Source organism: Artemia sp. Qi Xiang Cuo, chromosome 14, assembly GCF_049724085.1.
Source record: "Artemia sp. Qi Xiang Cuo chromosome 14, ASM4972408v1, whole genome shotgun sequence".
NCBI lineage: Eukaryota > Metazoa > Arthropoda > Branchiopoda > Anostraca > Artemiidae > Artemia > Artemia sp. Qi Xiang Cuo.
Genome location: NC_142807.1, coordinates 48,871,153 through 48,891,158, shown reverse-complemented (window position 1 = coordinate 48,891,158; position 20,006 = coordinate 48,871,153). Strand labels below are relative to the sequence as shown.

The window sequence follows — 20,006 nt, the reverse complement described above, 5'->3', positions numbered from 1 at the left end:
ATGGATTTTTTTCTCAAATGAACAATAATGTAGTAAGCTTACTACAAAAGGGCAAGGAATCTAACAATTTACCCATCTCTGAGGCACATTTATTTATTTATTTATTTATTTTATTTTTTTATTTTATTTTTTTTTTTATTGAGAACAGAGGGTAAAGCCCAGTTTTCTTTATGTTGGGCCAATATGTCCGTAAAACTCAAAATAAAAAATGCTTAAGTGTTTTTTTGCGATATAGAATTCCGATGATGCAGAAAATAATAGCTGTTGAGATTCAGGGATTTTATCCATAGAGGATAATTTCGTCCAGTAACCTAATCCGTTTGTTATTCTTTAGTTTACTGAATATCTAAAGAATATTCCTTCAAAACGAATAAAACGCTGATAACTTTTACAGATTAGTTCGAAGAAAGATGTGTTAGATCGTCACATTTCAAATGGAGCGTTTGCCAGAACAAGCCCTTTTCTTACGCAAAAGGTATTCAACTCTCACCACTCGGAAACACAGATAATGCGGTATATCAAAAGCCTAGAAAACAAAGATTTGTCACTAGTTCATTCTATGATTCCTTTGGTAAGCTATTATCTTTTTCTTTCTTTTGTGTTTTATTTTTTTAGTATTTTTGTTACTATTTGAAGTTAACTTTATAAAAGCCGTATGTTACCCATACAGATATTAAGTTTATACAGGGCAGAGGCAGAACCAGTATTTGATCACAGATCTTGACTGTGACACCTTATCCACTCGTCCAACCTGACTTTTGGCCAGGGAGGAGGGGTGGCGGATATTAACTTTTTATATATTTTTTTTCAACAGACTCTTCTGTATACAAGTAAAAGCTGCATAAAAGACGAAAGTAAACCGGACCTTGGACAAGGGGGGAGGGGTCGTGTTCCTCTTGATTCGGCATCTGGTGGAGTTTTACGATCAATAAAACTAGATTAGGGAAAACTCGCCACTTTTCGGTCATTATATTCTTTATATTGAATCAAAGGTATATAGCAAACCAGAGAAAAAGAAAGGAAAAAGTTGACATATAACCTGTAATATCCATTAAAATGACACAGTTTTCTCCGTTAAAGCTTGTAAATTAAACCACTGTTTAATTTAATGAAAACTAATTTTTAACCGATTTTATTTAAAATTAGTTATTGTTTGAATCGTTATTAATTAATTTTATTAATCATTCATTTTTATAAATAATTAAGAATTAATAATATATCAAAATATTAATAATTAGTTATTTTATTAGATCAAAATTTAATTCAATGGAAGAATTTTTTTCAGTCAAGTCCAGACTAAATCGCGTATTTCGCACTATCATCTGAAGCGAAGTCGTGTCGCTCTTTTATCAATGCCGCAGTAAAACCCATTTTACACACAGCTTAGACTGACTGCCCTTTCGAAATCATTGTAGATTCGCCGAAATCCTTTGGTGTCAGAAAAATGGAAGCAAGTCCAATAAGTCCTACTCAATGGCCCTACTATATGAAACTTTCTAGATATGATGATAGCAGACGTGGGTGTCACTATGGTTTTGTATAATGTTATAACTGCTGCTATACTATCATAGACATATGAATGCAATTTTATTCCTTGAATATTTATTTTTAGATACGTATGTACTTTTTGAAAACAAATTAAATAATTATAGTGACAAAAAAAGATAAAAAATACCATGAGCAACGAACACGTTCTTGATTGTACCTTTAAAATTCACTACCCAAAATTACCCAAGATTTGTCTAAAGGATCCCGCTCTCGAAAAATTTGAAGTGGAAAGCTCTATTTAAATTTGTGAAACTGATTTATTGTTTAGGGCTCATGCACAATGAAACTGAACAGTGCAACTGAGTTAAAGCCGTGCAGCCTTCCTGGATTCATAAGTATTCATCCATTCGCACCTGCACCACAAACTGAAGGCTACAAGCAGCTAATATCTGAATTAGAAAGTGACCTCTGTGAAATTACAGGATTTGACAGGATTAGCTTTCAACCTAACAGGTACAGTACTGTATTTTCATTATACCTAAATACGCAGAGTTGCCACCAGAGGTTCCAAAACCGTATCAAAGTTGGCTAAAATATGATATTCTAGTGTCCTTGTCTTCAGATAAAAGCTTATGTTTCAGTGATCTTAATTTGGTTTCTATGAGTACGTTTGAGCATCCTTTATCCAATGTATACGACAAGTCGTAACTTCCGCCGATGTAATCTCTAAGAAATAACAACGAGAAGATCCCAATGTAAATGCTATAAAAAGACAAGGAAAAAAAGAGGAAAAATATGCAGAAGTGATATTACACTTTCGTATTAGTTTATTGTAGTCAAGTATACCTTCCCCTGGAGAATTAATTGCTTAAAAACTTCATTTTTCTAGAGCGCAAAGTATTTAAAATTTCTATTTTGGTACAAGATTGTTGTTATTAGTCCTCGATTTTGATTGATTTCTAATAGTTTAAAAATTTATTTTTAATAGAGCCACGCTAGACGAGTGGATAGCACACTAGACTTGTAATCCTCTATCCTTCGGGTTTCAGTTTTCAATCTAAGTGTTGCCTGGATTTGACTTGGGGTGTCCTGAATGGGGGTATGCTCAGCCTCCTAGAGTGTGGAGGCAATGGGCCTTTGAGGACTAAGCCTCGATTCAGTTGGGTCCGCCCCACCACAAATTACAAAAAATTTTCGTTTCTATTCAAATTACTTACGTTTTCGAAAATGACTCCATCTAAAATGAAACATTTTTAAGATATTTTGAGTTATCAAAGTTAAAACCATTTTATTCATACATAGTCAAGAATAAGTTCCAACTAAAATGCGGCCGTACTGAAAGTATAGGGTAAAAAAGAAACAAAAATATTACTAACTAGAATATCTGTTTTATATTCTTGATATATTTTTCTAAATATGTTATTGGAAAATTCTTCCCTTGTTTCGGTATGGTGTTTGGTTATGTTTATCCTAAATGCAATATACCTGTATTCTTTTTCCTTTCTTTTTTAGTTGAAAAGGAGATTGCATATCAATTTTTTGTCGGTACTGTGATGGGTATTAGCATATATATATATATATATATATATATATATATATATATATATATATATATATATATATATATATATATATATATATATATATATATATATATATATATATATATATATATATATATATATATATATATATATATATATATATATATATATATATATATATATACAGTAGTAATAGTATATTAGCTTTATTATAAATAATAATAAATCATAATAAAAAAAAATAGTGGTAGTAATAAACAATCAGATTATGATAATAGTAATCATGTAATAGATTTTTTCTATACCCTACCAAGGTACTTAAAAATTTATATTTATTCTTTTGGAATTATATACCAACAGATTAGATTAGGTACTAAAGTATTTTCAAATTATCTAATATTGATTCAGTAATCAAATCCTTTTTTAAGTTTCGTATTTTTTGCATTAATTAAACGGCTTATTACACGCCAGCACTTAAAGCAGTAAGTTAGGAAGAGGTAGCATTGATCTTCTCTTAAACCTTCTTGTTTCGTTCTTTATTATCATTAAATAAATAAAAAAAAGTTTTTTTTAACTGAAAGTAAGGAGCGACATTAAAACTTAAAACGAACAGAAATTATTCCGTATATGAAAGGGGCTGTCCCCTCCTCAGCGCCTCGCTCTTTACGCTAAAGTTTTTTATTGTTTAAAAAAATAGAGTTGTGGGAAAGTCAAATTTTAGCGATGTGTTGAGGAGGGGACAGCCCCTTTCATATACGGAATAATTTCTGTTCGTTTTAAGTTTTAACGTCGGTCCTTACTTTCAGTTTAAAAAACTTGTTTTTTTTATTTAATTTTTGAAAGTCTTTGAATAAATGCAGGTTTTGATTATGACTCACCGTACATGAATAATCAACACCAAATTTGCATATTAATTTTATTTTTATTTGGTTAAATTGCTTTCTCGAACGTTGTTTGATTTTATTTACGAATGTTTTTATTAGTGATAAACATACGTAACTTACGAATTAACTTACGTAACGAATTTCTATGCTCATATATTTTTAATACGTATATTAGGGGGTTCGCCCCCTAGTCAATACCTCGCTCTTTATGCTAAAGTTAAAATTTTGTTCCAATTCTTTAAAAATGACCCCTTAATCACAAAGGTCATTAATCAGAATAAGAATCTCTTATTAAAGTAATAAAAAAATCTTTGGCTTAAAGATCGTGTTTTTGTCTCGGGGGCGAACCCAATCATATACGTAATATTTTCTGTTCATTTTGAGTTTTGATGTTGCTCCTTACTTTCAGTTGAAAAACTTGTTGTTGTTTTTTTTTTTTTGATTTCTGATCGTTTTTTTAAATAATGCAGGGAAATCCAGCACCCCCTTCATGACGATGTCTCTTACTAGATGAAAAACTCCTTCGTGGAAATGTTCTTTCACATAACCCCTGACCCATCCCCCCCACTACCAGACAAAATCCCCCTGAAAACGTCTGTATACTTTCCAATAACCAATACTGTATGTTAACATTGGGTAAAGTTCATAACTTTCAGCCCTCCCCCCCGGGGACTTTGGGGGATTAAGTCATCCTAAAAGACATAGTTATCATATTGTCGACCATGCTGAACAAAATGGTTATCTAAAAATTTTGATCGAGTGATTTCTGGAAAAAAAAATGAGCCTGGGAGGGGGCCTAGGTGCCCTCTATTTTTTTGGTCACTTAAAAAGGTCACTATAACTTTTAATTTACGTTCCAATGAGCCCTCCCACGATATTTTAGGACAACTGGGTCGATACGATCTTCCCTGAAAAAAAAAAAAAAAAAAAAAAAAAAAACACGCATCCGTGATCTTTCTTAAAAAATACAAAATTCCACATTTTTGTATATAGGAGCTTGAAACATCTACAGTAGGGTTCTCTAATACTCTGAATCTGAACGTGTGATTTTCATTAAGGTTCTATAACTTTTAGGGGGTCTTTCCCCCTTTTTTAGAAAATGAGCCAAATTTTCTCAGGCGCGTAACTTTTGATGGGTAGTTACCACGAACTGTTTGATTAAATTCTTGATTTCTAACTTATAACCCGATCGTTTATACGAATTAAATTTAAATTTAAAGTGGGTTTCAAATTCAAAACTAATAAAAAATGACAATGAGTCGGAATAATAAGCTAATAGTAAGAGTAGCCAAGAGTTCTTTGAATTTATAATTTTGTTGAATTTTATAGTGGCGCTCAAGGAGAATATGCAGGCCTAAGAACAATCAAATCTTATTTGGAGGCATGCGGCGAGGGCAAACGGGATGTTTGTCTAATCCCAGTTTCTGCCCATGGTACAAATCCTGCATCTGCACAGATGGCTGGTATGAAAGTAGAACCCATAGCAATGAGTAAAGATGGAAGAGTCGATATGGATCAACTTCTTTTAAAAGTATGCAACCCTTTAGAAACTGTTTCCAACGTGCACCCTTTTCATGATTGCCATTTCAACCCCACTCCCCTCCCCAAAATCTAAAAATCGCTAGTCGCGAGAACTTAAAAATTATTTGAGTTAAAAATTATTCAGGGTTGGCCTAACCTTGAAAAAAGTGGAAAAAACGTTTACAGAAGCACAATTTTAAATTTCCTAGAGAGGAACAGATCTTCGGGGAGAATGATCCTCTATGAAACTATATAATATACTATGAGAAAAAATACAATAATCTCAAATTATATTGAGAACTAGGCTATCCGTCGCGTATTGCACTGATCACAGAAGAAAATAAATTCAAGGAAATTCTCCCTATGGAAAACTCCTACTCCGCCGAAAATTTTTCCCGGAAATAGACGAACCCCTCAGAAAATCCATCCGTGCATTAATAATGATCATATTTTTAAATTTAAAAGTATTTGAAAATTTTCACCTGTTAAACTCATCCCGTGGACAAGTCTCCCCCGGAAAATTCCGTGCCATGCGGAAATCCTATTCCTCAAAAAATCTCCCTGCGGATTCTCTACAGGGAAATCTGATTTGAAGTGTATTTCTTTTTTTTTCTTGTCTCTATCTTCACTTGTGTATTTTGTGCGATGGTCGAGGGGGGGGGGTCTAGGGTTTTTTTTATTTGCGTTTTAAAACCAATTTACGAGCAAGAGAAGCACTTTTTTTTTTTTTTAAGGAGAAATAGTTTTTTTTGTCTGCATTTTTGCGACCAATTAATGAGACGAAAATGTCTTTTGTGGGGGGAGGGGGGTCTCGAACAGCACCTTTTATATAAAGTAATGAAAAGAAATGCTCATTTTTTATTCTTTTTTAGTTCGTAACCAAAAGCTCTGTGAGTTTATCTGTGATTTGTGCTTCAGGGCTACATTGTCATAACTGCTATATACCTCTATAGATAATTCTTTAGATACATTAGATCATTAGCCTCCTTAATCAGCTAAGATAAAAAATAACAATGTGAAGAAATGTTATGATTTCTTGGCCAAATAACGAGGAAACCTCAAATTCTAAGTCAAATTCACGATCCCAAAAGGACGTTGTACTAATTTGGGACAGTAAGCTATTTTAAAGTTTTGGCCGGTTCAGCTGATGCTTGCCGTACATGGGTAGAGACTGAGCCTTGATCAAAGCGATAGCTACGTACTATACATTGGTTTACGAGGTTCTCATTGCAATATATTATTCTTTTAATCTTGTTTTGCAATATAATTATTTTTATATAGTACCGTAAAAAAACTACAAATAAGTTTAGTTGGAAATCAAACACTAATTATGAAATTCGTAATTACCGTGTTTTGATTTTGGAATTCTATATCGCAATATTAGCCTGTTAGTCAACTAGTTCAGAGACCATTTGATACAAAATGTGAACGAATTTCAGACAATTCGTAAATAATTTAACCTACTGTTTAGGGCAGTCAAAATGTTTTGGCCACTTGTTTGTTCGTTTTAGGACACTCATATTGTAATTTTAGCCACATAAAAGTTAAAAAAGAATTATAGCTTTTAACTGGTTCATTCTTGCCACATTTTTAATATTCAATTTTTTGGTTGTTGAAATGTTGGATGTTCGTAAACCGCTGCTTAAATTTTCGGGATTTTTCTATTGCTTGAGAGGTTTTTTTGTAGTTATATTATAAAAGCCATTGTGGCATTATGACAATAGTATTTTGAAGGGACATTGTGCAATGATTACCTGATCATTTTATTTGGCTAAAATTTATGCTGATAAAAAATCAATTATATAGTTAAAAAATGAACTCGAATAAGATATCTAAATAAACTCCTCCTTAATTTTGAAACTACTATTAATTCTTCAATTAAAGCATCCCTCTTCTTAACTTGTCGCTGAGGATTTTTCCTTCTTTGAAGACCCTTCGTTGAACAGTATATCTTTCTAGGGATTTTTGACCAAGCTGATGTGAACAATAAAAAGTAGATCCGTTCATCTGATCCACTACCACAACTTTAAAGATGAAAAGTATTTAATCTTATCTATAATGAAATAAAATAAGTGAAATAAATCTAGCCTTGTCTCCTACCTCCCAATCCGAAATCTCGAGATTGTTACAATTTTTCTAACTCTATTTGCCGAACCCATTATTTTCATTATATTTTAGGCCGATAAATACGCAAACAATTTAGCGTGTTTGATGATCACCTATCCATCAACTAGTGGCGTTTTTGAAGAGACAGTTAAAGAAGTATGTTCTGCTATACACGAGAGGGGAGGTCAAGTCTACTTAGACGGAGCAAATATGAACGCCCAAGTCGGTCTTTGCCGACCTGGTGACTTTGGAGCCGATGTCTCCCATTTGAATCTCCACAAAACATTTTGTATTCCCCATGGTGGTGGAGGCCCTGGAGTTGGTCCGATTGGAGTGTAAGTTCAGGTTCAGGTTCTTCTATTTACAAACTAAATACAACTACAATATGGGTATGCCCGGCTGAGAGTCTAGCTCGTATTACCAGGCAACCGATTACAAATAAAAACAAAAAAAACGTAATATATAACTTCATTTGTACATAATCACACTCTTTTGTAAATAGATAAAAAAGAAAGAAAAATGTATGACTTACCAAGCATCACCCCAAGCCAGCAGCCAAATGGAGAACAAACTAAAACAAAGCACCAAAAATAGTGAAGTGAAGCCGTGGGGAAACCCTACCATTAGAATGTGCCAGTGGGAAGACCATAACTGAATTAAAAAAAAAAGTAAAATAAGATATAAAAAATAAAATGATCAAAGGGTTAGTAAAAGAGTTTTTAAATGCCTCCGCAGTGTACCAATAGAAAGACCAATATTAAGACCCGACCCATGCACATTCCAAAGTTTGATTACGCAGTGCCTGAGTCAGAACCTCGATCTCTCAGTGCACGCTCGGGGTTCAACATACTTAGAAGATCCCCTCGTTCCATAATCGTGCTCACATTGGTTAAATAGATCCATAGCATAGAAAATTTTCGGTAGAATTTTAGCAAAATACTTAACACAAAACATCAATCCATGAAAAGATAATAATAATTGCACTGGTAATGTATTAAGGAAAGAATATATACTTTTATTTGGCAATTTTGATAGTAGGGATATTGGGGAGGGGATGAAAGTTTTCAGGATACGCAGTGCTTTATTTTGCTGCCTTTGAAGTGGTTTTATATGAGTTTTAAATGTATTCAGAAAAATCAGGGAACAATAACTAAGATAAGAATGGACTAGGGCAAAATATACCTATCTCATTGCATGAAAAGGTAGAATAAATTTCAAATGCCCCAATATTCCAACATTCCTTCCCAACTTCATCCGCAATTTACCAATGTGTTCCTTCCAACTTATATTCTGATCAACTAGCACACCTAAATATCTCATAGTAGATACATGCTCTAAATAAGTATATTCGTCAATGGGTAGTCTACTAAGTTTAGGTAATGACTGGTCAGTACGAGAGAAAATCATGAATTTGGTTTTTACCAGATAATTTATTTGCACTAAACCAAGTTTCTATCCTCTCGAAAGCTGCCAACATATTCTTCTTAAGCGACGTTTTATCAGCACCGCACACTGTGCAGGCCGTATCGTAAGCGGATAGGACATTTAGCCCGAGATCTTCCAGCGCCCTGTTGATGTCGTTAATATAAATAAGAAAGAGTAGAGGTCCAAGTATGGACCCTTGAGGAACGCCGACTTGACCAGTGATACCAAGTAGTGAAGAGGTAGCATTTCCACCATACACAAACTGACTGCGCCCAGTCAAATATGACTCAACCAGAGAGTTTGCAGGTCCACATATACCATAGTTATCCATTTTACAAAGCGAAATTGCAAAACAAACAGTATCAAACTCTTTTTTTATATAGATATCTAAAGTAGATAGAATTTCTCTTTTATTCAAAGCGTCGTGTATATACTATGTGAGGGTCAGAGTCGCATGTTTAGAGCTATGACCCTTCCTAAACCCAAACTGAAGGTCATTAAAACATCCCCTCTTATCAAAAAACTTCACTATGCGGTTGTAAAGACATCGTTCAATTACTTTTGCGAATGAAGATAGGATCGAGATTGGCCTGTAGTTTGTTGGATCTTTCACGTCATCACCCTTAAGCAGGACTAAAACACGTGCAGACTTTAAGCAAGCTGGGAAAAGTCCACATGAAAAACATAAGTTGATAATATGAACCAAAAATTCTGTAACATCAGGCATTATCCGTTTTAAAAGGCTTGTCGACGAGCCATCCGTACCTTCCGACGACCAATTCTTCAGTTGGTATATAACTTGCAGTAATTCCTCCGCTGACACCGGCGTTAGGAAAAGAGAGCAATCCGATGGAGGCGGCATGGAAGTAAAATATGCTGAATCGGGTAAGCGTCGAGTTCGTGCCTCAAGTGATGTTACGTGACCAAAATTTCGAAGTGCTCATTTATGACACCAACAGCATTTTACTTTTCTTTAACAATCCTCTTGTATTTTAGTGATAATATATCTTCCGGAAGGTTTTCCATTTTCTTTTTTCCCAAGGCATTCATTAATAATCAACTAAGTCTTTTTTAGGGACCCTTCAGCATTTTGAAATTCATGAAGATAGTATCACTGCTTCGCTTGTCGCAGTAACTTTGTCAGACAATTCCTGTACTGGCAAAATTTGGCCTGATTTTCATGTGTAGGATCTGCCATGAATTTTCTGAAGAGGTTATTTTTGGTATGGATAGAGGACAGAACAGCTGTAATCCATGGTTTTTTTGGTTTAATATAACGCCTAGCTTGCCGGCTTGATCAAGGACATGCCTTATTAAGTACTATTTCAAACTGGTTGATGAAGTATACAGTAGCTTTGTCCACGTCGTCACATTCTAAGCAGGGAGACCGGTCGACTTGGGACAGTAAACTTTTCAGTTTATCAATCGAAGCAGCGTCCAGTCTTCTTGACCTCAATGAAGAGGGTTTAGGGGAGGGACCAGTTTAAAGGTCGCACAGGATCATAAAATGGTCCGAAGTATCATCAACTATAACGTTACAACCCAGTGTCTCGAAATTTGTGAAAATATTGTCAATTAACGACGCTGACGACTCCGTGATTCTCGTCGGGATCCGGCATGTTGGAAGCAAACTCGCGGACATACGAATCGTTACAAAGTCAATGGCAACATTATTCGAAACCATTGAATTCACATCCCTGTGTACATTACTAATATCAATATTAAAATCACCCAACATCATTAACTTACATTTTCTTTGGGTCATCAGCGAGTTAAGTTCATCGAACTTTTCTACAAATTGTTTAGCAGCCAAACTCGGCGGCCTATATAGGGCGCAACATAACACTTTCGAAGGACTTAGATCTAGCTCAATAGCAAAAAATTCAAATGACATTTCTTCATAAAGGTAATCATAATCATTCACTTCTCTTACAGGTATACTATCATTTACAAAAAAAGACAACCCTCCGCTCTGTCTACCTATTCTATTTTTAAATAACGACTTGTACCCATTTATATGAGCTAGCTCAGAAGATTGCTCATTTAAAAATGTTTCACATGCACCAAAAACATCAATCTTATGGTCGGGAACGGGAAGCAATAGTGAAATGTTTTCTAAACTACTCATAAGTCCACAACAATTTAAAAATGCTGTTCTCAGACACTTCTTTGTTGGTTTACTCATAATCATTCCTAGAGGAAGGTATTTGTTCGTGGGTAAATTACTAATAAAATAATCATAAGTGTTGTCATACTCTCTATCAATGCATGAAATAATATGTGGTAAATTCAAGGATCACCCCTCCAACTCACCCAACCTATCGCAAGTTCTACCATAGCCACCACCATTCAAATTAGAAAAAAAATTTCTCACCCGTATTCTCCACTTGGCGGTGGGCCGGGATGACGCAGTGGAAAAAAAGTCAAACCTTTTTGAAGTTTCAAACGCTGACAGTGTGGCAGTACGTTCTTGTAGAATTTCTGCAACAAAAGATATACGGCAAGAAAACTGAACCAATTTTAATGAATTTAGGCCTAGGAGCTCAGAGATAGATGAGCAGGAATTGGGAAATAAGTGAAAAATACGGAAAAAAAGCACATAGCAACGAAAAGAGCAAAAAGAAAGGAAACAAAAATAAAGAAGAACACAGACAACGAGATAAATACACTTCTTTTTAAGTAGGACACTTTACTTATCGATCTTCACATTCCTAAGCAGCATAGACTATATACTGAATAAAAAAACATAATCAATCTGACAAATCATTATATAGATATATATTCAAGCAATATTAGCATTCGTCATGTGTTACCCATGGGCCAGTAATATCGTTTCTACTTTGCAGCAATAGTCTGGCCCCGGATTGTTTCACTTGCGTGAACTTGGATATTTGCTGAGCTTTAAGATCACGTGCCTTGGCCAAAAGCTCATTACGTAGGGAATTAAGTGAAGGAGGCAAATCAGTACATATTCTCATACCGCTTCCTTTAACTTTGCCTATATTGTCCAATAGCATTTGCAAGTCCAAATTATTCACACAAGAAATAAGAACAGGCGATACTCCAGCTTTTTTGTTGTTTCTAACTGTAATGGGGCTAACACTCTTTATACGGTACACTTTTTTAAGAGGAATATCTTTGTCAATCTCAGATTTCTCTTTGAATAAAGTCTCAATATTTTTGGTAAGAGATTGGCCTGATTTCTCTTTTGGCAGGCCGTGAATAATTAAATTGCAGCTGACGATCTTTAATTTCTAGTTCAAGCAACCTTTTTTCGAGTTTCACACGCTCAGCTTGATGGCTTTCAATAGAAGATCGTAGTTCAACTATCTCAGCATTTTATCTGCTAAGCTTTACCTAAGTGACTGTATGTCGGACATAACTGTATCGAGCTTGGAAGACACTCCAGCCTGGTGCGCTTTGATTGAAGATTGATCAGTAGAAATTGAAGTCAGGCGTTCCTTCAAGTCCTTAATTGCTTTTTCAAACGATGATTGGGTTACCGCCATTGTTGAGTAATTTTGCTGTAATAGCTGCTCAGGAGAAAATCTAGCTTAGAAAAACATGAAACGAAGACTTACACGCAAGGGGATCAATATTAACCCCCCCACTTTTCCAAAAAAATGCAGCTGTAATTTAACTTCAATTGGCAATATTCCTTAAGCTTGTAGTCAGCACGCCAGCAAACCAGTCAAACAAGGTAACTTGGAAAGTAGAAGCTCTTAATTAACTGACATAAATAAATAAAGACTTATGTCAAAAAATTATGTAAAAGACTTAATTAAGTCTTTGACATAAACATAGTAAAGATTTAATTTGGACATATAAGCTGTATTTTTTTTTTTCTTGTTCTTCTTCCTACCTATGCATTTTTTATGAGCCTTTTGTAAGATTATTCACTTAAACAAGGAATTGTCAGTACTTTTTTTGTTTTACAAATAATCTATTCGTTTGAGGCGGGCATGTGCGCAGGAGGACGGGAGGCCTCACATCTGCCTCCCTCCCCCAAATCTCGAGGCCATATGATTTTCTTATTAATTTCGTATGTTTTTAATGTAATTTTTTTTCTTGTTGGTTTTTCTAAGTTGGACCCTCTCGCCCTGAAATAAACTACTGTGTACATTTATTTCAAGTATGTAATTAAGCACCAGATGTTAACTACCTAACAAAATGTAGGGAATCAAACTTTCGAGTACATTATTTACATTTTTTACTACAGTAGAACTTTAATTACTTAATAATTAAAATACTTAATTAAAATTACTCAATAACTTAAATAGAATATTTGTTGAATGGAATGTTGAACGATCTTTTTATAGCAGGTGTTATAACGCTAGATTTAAAATCCTGTGTCCTTGAGGACACTGAGTGTTCGAGTCCTGTTGTTGCTGGTTATTTGGTTTGGAAAGGGCCTCAGTGGCGTGACTCTGTAAGCTTAGCCAGAGTCGATCCAACCCTAAATGGGTGCATGGAGAAGGTAAACGGGAAGGGTGTGTGAAAACACAGGATAGCTGGCCCCCAATTCTCCATTGAACTTTCTGGCTGAAGGGCCAGGATGCAGAGATCAGCACCACCGGTTTAGACTTTGGAGTCTAGTGCCGCATCCTTTACCTTTATCTATGTGTTATAATGATGTGTTATAATAGAGTTGTCAAAGGGAAATTTGTAGTGGTTTTTAACACCTTTTCTTCTTGGGTGACACCGGGCCACTACAAGGTCCAAAAGATCGGTTTTCACGCTTTTCGAACTTTTTCAGTCAAACGCTCATTAATTTCGATTCTTGTTGTTGTCTTGTGAAAAACTGTAATTGCACTTTTCTGGTTTGTATGTTCTTACTAATTAGCGAGTTTTTCCCATTTGGATGCAGGCTTCTTTTCTCTACATCCCGTAAAATGGTGACCCTTTCAAAGCATTTGAAATTTATAGAACAGGTGACGGCTCAGCTGTTTGTTGAAAACCGTAAGTAAGCAGCTTAAACCGGAGGTCTTGAGTCTGAGTTCGAGTAAAGTCAATTCGCCAGTTATAAAACGACCTGTTTTCTGGAGAGACTCTCAATGTGGCCCTTTCGTCCATTTTGGCAACCTTGTACAATAAAGCCTGTGTCAGGCTGGAATTAGTTGGACCAGGAAGTTGTTCTGCTGAAGCCTGGTTTCTGGTTAACCAAAGTTCATTTTTGAAGTTATATGGATCAAGAAAGGCTGCTGAATAAATTAAAGATTTTGTTTGGAGTGTAACATCAATAGAATTAAATTACTAAATAGAGTGAAACAAGCAACATAGTAAACCATCTATATATAAAAAAAAAAATGAAAATTCATAGAGAATTTAAAATTTTAATAATAAATTATACTTCATAAAAGTATATCCTTAAATATTTATCGCTTAGATTTTATTAAAATATTGAATTTAGAATAGTACCCCGTACTATGTATTTGATGTTGATTGTTTCTGTTGATTATTAATGTCATGTATATTTGTTGTAAGCTTCTTTTTTTGTTGGAATAACAGTTTCAGTATGAATTAATATTCAGTTTTAATAAAACTTTTTCCTCTTCCTACAACAAGCATAGAAAAAAGCAATAGAAAATTCCAATTCGGTGATAATAAAGAACTATTTATTTTTTAAATTCGACTTGTAGCAGCTTTCACCATCTTAGAGAGCTATTGAGTGTGGTGAATGAAAGTTTCAACAAGTGAATAGTAGGTTTTTCCAGTTGCGGTTAGAATGGGGTGAGGTTTTTTTTAAATTAAAATCAGATGGGTTAATTAAAAGCAATATCTACTCAAAGTAAAGAGCGAAGTTGACACTGACGGGAAACAATTTTGAAGTTACTTAATAAATTTGTCCTCAAATTATTGGAAGGCAATTAGGTAACCATAATGCAGCAAGTTGCTAATTTTTAAAAAGAATGGCCCCAAAAGTTTTGATCTTGTCATAAGATGATCTTGTGAGATCTTGTCATATGGATTGAGATATTATATCTACCAATATGATTTGTTGTGCGGTAACTCCCAGCCAGTCTAATCAATAAATCTTCATCTCTGAATACAACTAAATTTATGTTATTCAACGGGTACCTCAAGCCAATATTTCTCATTAGGCATTATACAGTTGGAGTCGATTGATTCGCGTTCCTCACAGGATAGTATACACACCGTTTTCTTCTTTTTTGCACCTCTCCCCCAACAGGCTCTGCTGCTAGTTATTTAAAAGTTTGGGTGACCAGCCCAAGAAATAAAATATTTTTCAAGCAAGCCGATATTACTTTTGTTCACATAATGGGCCAACGGCTTTGAGGAGTTCAGTTTTAAAGTGAGCTAAATCTTTTCTGTATCACAAAGACTTAATTTATGTTATTGTAAATATCCAAAAAGATAAATTCTGAAGGTCTCAACATCAAACGAAGCTATGCTAGTTGGTCTTGCAAATGTAAGGTTTGTATCACCTCTGAGATATACAGTTTTGTGTTCAGCTTACAGCTGTACCTTACACTAAAAGATAAAATTGTGAATTCATTAGTTTCAGATATGTCCATTTACCGACAAAGAGTTATGATATTACTCAAAATTTTTTCTTAGAGAACAATCTAAAATTGTTTAAAGAATAGGAAAATTTCTCCCTTTGAAACATTTTCAAGCAATTTCTAGAACGTAATTTTTTAATCTGAAGAAACTAAGAACACAAACAAATTTCCATGGATGGACAAAGCTGAATTTCAGCTCTATCGAATACTAGCAAGATTCTTGTCTTACTTTGAAGAGTTAAATCGCTAGGGCTGCTGAAAAATACAATACCAAAAGCTTGTACAAATGACATAAACTGGTAATTGGCGGTGTATTAATTTTCATACTGTAACCACTAAATTATTATTGTCTAGCTAGGGAATTTGGCTCTATAAGTCCTGCCAAAGACATGGGTAACTTACAAGAGCGGAAACTGGTGCTAGTATCGACAAAAAAAACACCAATACCGTCTAGTGTTTGGCGTTTCTTGTTCTAATTACCTTATAGTATTACCCTGTAGTATAATACTACCTTACCTTGGTAGTATTATTAGTAAAGACGGTGGGAGCAGTGAAGATGTTAAAAGTAGAATAGGCAAGGCTCAGGGTGTTTTTTCACAGTTAAAACATGTTTGGAAGAATAGGAAGATAAGTTTGCAAACCAAGATTAGAAGAGTGGAAGTGACAGTGGTGATAGTGACAGTGAATATGGCTCTGAAGCATCGGCGCTCCGAAAAGCGGATGAAGATTTGCTAGATTTTTTCCAGAGAAATTGCCTACAAATTGTTCTGGGTACCCGGCTGACTGCACTTATTTCAAACAGTAGGCTCTACAAAAAATGTGGTTCAATCCCGCTTTCTAGGGCTATAATGAAAGAAAGGTTGAAATGGTTAGAGCATGTTCTCACAGATTGTCGAAGATTGTCCTTTTCGGCCAACCGTCTAGGGCTAAACGGAAAGCAGGTCGTCCTCGTCTGGGGTGGGAGGATGTCATAAAGAAAGATTTGAGGGGAATGCGAACGTTCTGGGAGGGCGTGAAGAGGGAGGCTTTGAATAGATTTGGATGGAGGAGGAGCGTGCGTAGCTGTGTTGGCCTCAGGCGGCTTGGTGCTGCGGTGACTTATTAGAAGTAGAAGTAGCAGTTTCTTGTTCTAATAAGGTAAAACTAGCGTAATTGGCAAAATTAGTTTAGTAATAACCGCTTGATCTCAGTTTCTCAAAAAACACAATTACGAAGCTTGAAAAAATGCCAAGAAACGCCATATGCTATATGGTGTTGGTGTTTTCTCTTTTCTTCGGCACTAGAGCCAGTTTCCACGCTTATAGGTTGCCCATACTGTTTAAGTCTCCTTAGGATAAGAAGTTATTCGATAAAGGAAAATATTTATAACTCCCTATACACAGAACTAATTTCGCGTAGCTATGTTCTGCTCCAGCATATTGTGTCACCTACGCCAGTGCATATAATGTTTAAAAAATTATATCAGTTAACGTCAAATCTGGGTCCTCCAAGTAATGATCACTGCTTTTGCTATTTCAGAAAGTCACATCTAGCTCCATTTTTGCCTGGTCACCCCATTGTCAGCCCCTTGCCAACTGAGAGCAGACCTTTTGGAGTTGTCAGCTCAGCTCAGTATGGATCTGCCTCCATTCTTCCTATTTCTTGGGCCTATATCAAGGTAAGATTTTTACAATGCAGTTAGCTTACCTAAAGCATTTGTCATATGTAACAAGATGGCAAATTGGAATTGAAATCATGACAGAAACATATTATCTTCAATCTAATATTGCTTAAAGTATTGAATTGGTAAAAAGCAATAACAACGTGTTCTGGGTTATTAATAGCCTTGATTTTATTTTCATTGAAAAATTGGCTTTTGCAATTAATTGTAGTCCAACTTTATAATACAAACACGTGTTTGCAATCGTTGTTGCAGAACGCCGGCTCTGGAAACTGGACGTCAAGTCTGGGTTAATTGAAAAAGTTTCAGGAAACTGGGATCGGTTTTTAAAGATTTGGATCAACCCCAACTCTTTAAATTAATCTAACGTTGGAATTATCGAAATGAATGAATTGAATGAATTTATTGATTACCCGCGAATTAAAAAATTTAATGACGGAGCAAAGAAAACAAAAAAGAGAAAAAACTGAAGAAAAATCACAAAACACAACAAAACAAAGGAGTCAACAAATAAACCAAACATTACATATAAATAAACAATACAACTAATAAAACAAATCACCCGGTTACTGTGGAAATAAATTTTGCCATTGATGACTATGAACCTTTGAATTATGATTTCGAATTTGCTTCTGAATACGGTCTTTAAGGCCCCATTGTAACCATTTCAGGGCCTAGTCTTCCAGTGGCAACAATTCACAAAAATATGGGGGGGGGGGGTAAATATATTTTTCAAAGTCGAGGTAGTGTATACATTGTTTCTTTAATTGTTTTAATGAAAATATCGAAAAGACATTTTTCAATAAAAATACCCCCGATAAAGGTTTTTTATTCAAAATATAGGGAGGGGGAGATGTTGGGAGAGGAAAATACCCCCTCTGCCACCTAATCTTGCCTTCCCAGAGCTAGTGGATTAGCTATCTAACTTATCTGGATACTTACTCTACTCTTTCTAGTTTGATTGATCCTATTTTATCTGATACAGTCTAAATGGCGAAAATGTCTGCTGCAATTTTTTTAAAGCCAAGCCCTGCGCTCCCAGAGCTACAAGATTAGTTGTCCTTCTTATTTGGATGCCTATTCTCCATTTTTTAGTTTATGTATTTAGCCATATCAATTTTATTCGAAACGCTAGAATAAATTTCAGTTTTATTCCATAGACTATAAATGGCTGTTGTAACCATTTCAGAGGCTATCCCCTGCGTGCCCGGAACTAGAGGATTAGTTTACCTAATTACCCGGATACTTATTCTCCTCTTTCTAGTTTAAGAATGTATCTAGAATCTAGATAATTTGTAGCAGTGATCCAGATTCTATATGAATACTAAATCTTATCAGACTTTATCAGATCTTATCAAAGTCGTTTCTTAGGAAAATTTTCCTTCTTAATGATTTTCAATCAATGTTTACCGTTTTTTGAATGTAAAAAAAAAAAAAAAAAAAAAAAAAAAAAAAAAAAAAAAAAATCAAAATCAGATTTCAAAAATGAAGGTTGGCCAATGGACAAAGCTTAATGTCAGCTGTCGAACGGTAGCAAAATGGTGGTTTCACATTGATTCATTAGACCCATAGGAATGCAGGAAAATAACGTGCCAATAACCTACATAGGTAAAATAAACCTTAAGACAAAGATGAAAATCAGCTTAAGTTAATTTAGCTACTACACTTAAGTACTAGAATTAAACAGCAGTCCGTTAGTTGTTATGACAAAGATACAAAAACAGTCAGAAACTATTCATGAAATCCTCTAAAGTAAAATTCGTACAGCAAATTCTTTGAAGAAAGTCATTTCTTTGGAAACATTCGTGATATATCACATGAATTTTTTTTCAAAATCTAAGGCTCTAAATTAAGGCTCTATGGTTAGCTGAAGAATACACGTCCTATCCCTGACCCATTAAAATATTGCCATGTGTTGGGTATCACGTTGGGAATCATGGATCCAGATATAAATTAAGAGGTGTCATTACAGAAGTTAAACTTTTTAAGCGTTGTATTTATTTTTTCAGATGATGGGTGGTCGTAGTTTGACGCGTGCAACTCAAGTGGCTATTCTAAATGCAAATTATATGGCCAAGGTATTGAGCCAAGAGTACAAAATTCTTTACACAGGTTTTAGTGGATTAGTTGCTCACGAATTTATTCTTGATGTTCGAGACTTTAAGAAAACCGCCGGAATCGAAGCAGCTGATATAGCTAAAAGGTGACTGTTAAATATTTTCTTCTTTTATTTACTCTGTACTATCGTCAAGTGTGCAGGTGGGGTTTATTTTCAGGGACTAGCCCCCCTCCCCCTGCTTGAATATATGTTACCGTGAATGTCTGAAATTGGTGAATGTCGACGTTCACCGATGAATTTCCGTAATAACTTTTTTTTCTCTTTGGATTTAGTCATCGTTGCCCGTCAAATTTTCAGTTTTATGCAAGGTTTGATGGAAACAGGTTAGGTTGAGTTAGATTAGGCTTTTAACCGATTTCTGAGATTTATAACCTAATTTAGCTTAACCCAACCTAACCTAACTTTTATCATCAAAGCTTGTATAAGACTGAAAAAGCTGATTCGCAAAGCCAATGAATCCAAGCAGAGAAAAAGGAATTTTGGATATTCACCGGTGAATATCGACATTAACCACATATAAATTCATATTAAGTCCTAAGACAATAACTGAAACAAGAATAACTAATCCTTGCAACGGATATGGCTGCCCTGATAAAACTTCCTGTTAACAAAATTTTCTTCTGTGCTAAGCATTAAACATTCAAATTAAGATTCAGGATTTAATTTAAAACAAGTATTGCATATGCTCTTATCACCCCCCTCCCCCTAGTGAAGTATAAGTTAGATTGAAGCAGA

At 34.8% G+C, this 20,006-nt stretch overlaps 1 protein-coding gene across 2 annotated transcripts in view; it reads left to right on the top strand.

The window, feature by feature from the left end:
- LOC148944560 (glycine dehydrogenase (decarboxylating), mitochondrial) overlaps positions 1-20,006 on the top strand; it is a 123,928-nt gene that overhangs the window by 84,494 nt on the left and 19,428 nt on the right. For both annotated transcript variants that reach the window (XM_089100623.1, XM_089100624.1), the window contains exons 11-16: positions 395-571; positions 1,817-2,001; positions 5,246-5,447; positions 7,616-7,878; positions 17,011-17,149; positions 19,162-19,355. In XM_089100623.1, the coding sequence (XP_088956749.1) occupies positions 395-571; positions 1,817-2,001; positions 5,246-5,447; positions 7,616-7,878; positions 17,011-17,149; positions 19,162-19,355 (1,160 nt within the window). The remainder of the gene's footprint in view (positions 1-394; positions 572-1,816; positions 2,002-5,245; positions 5,448-7,615; positions 7,879-17,010; positions 17,150-19,161; positions 19,356-20,006) is intronic.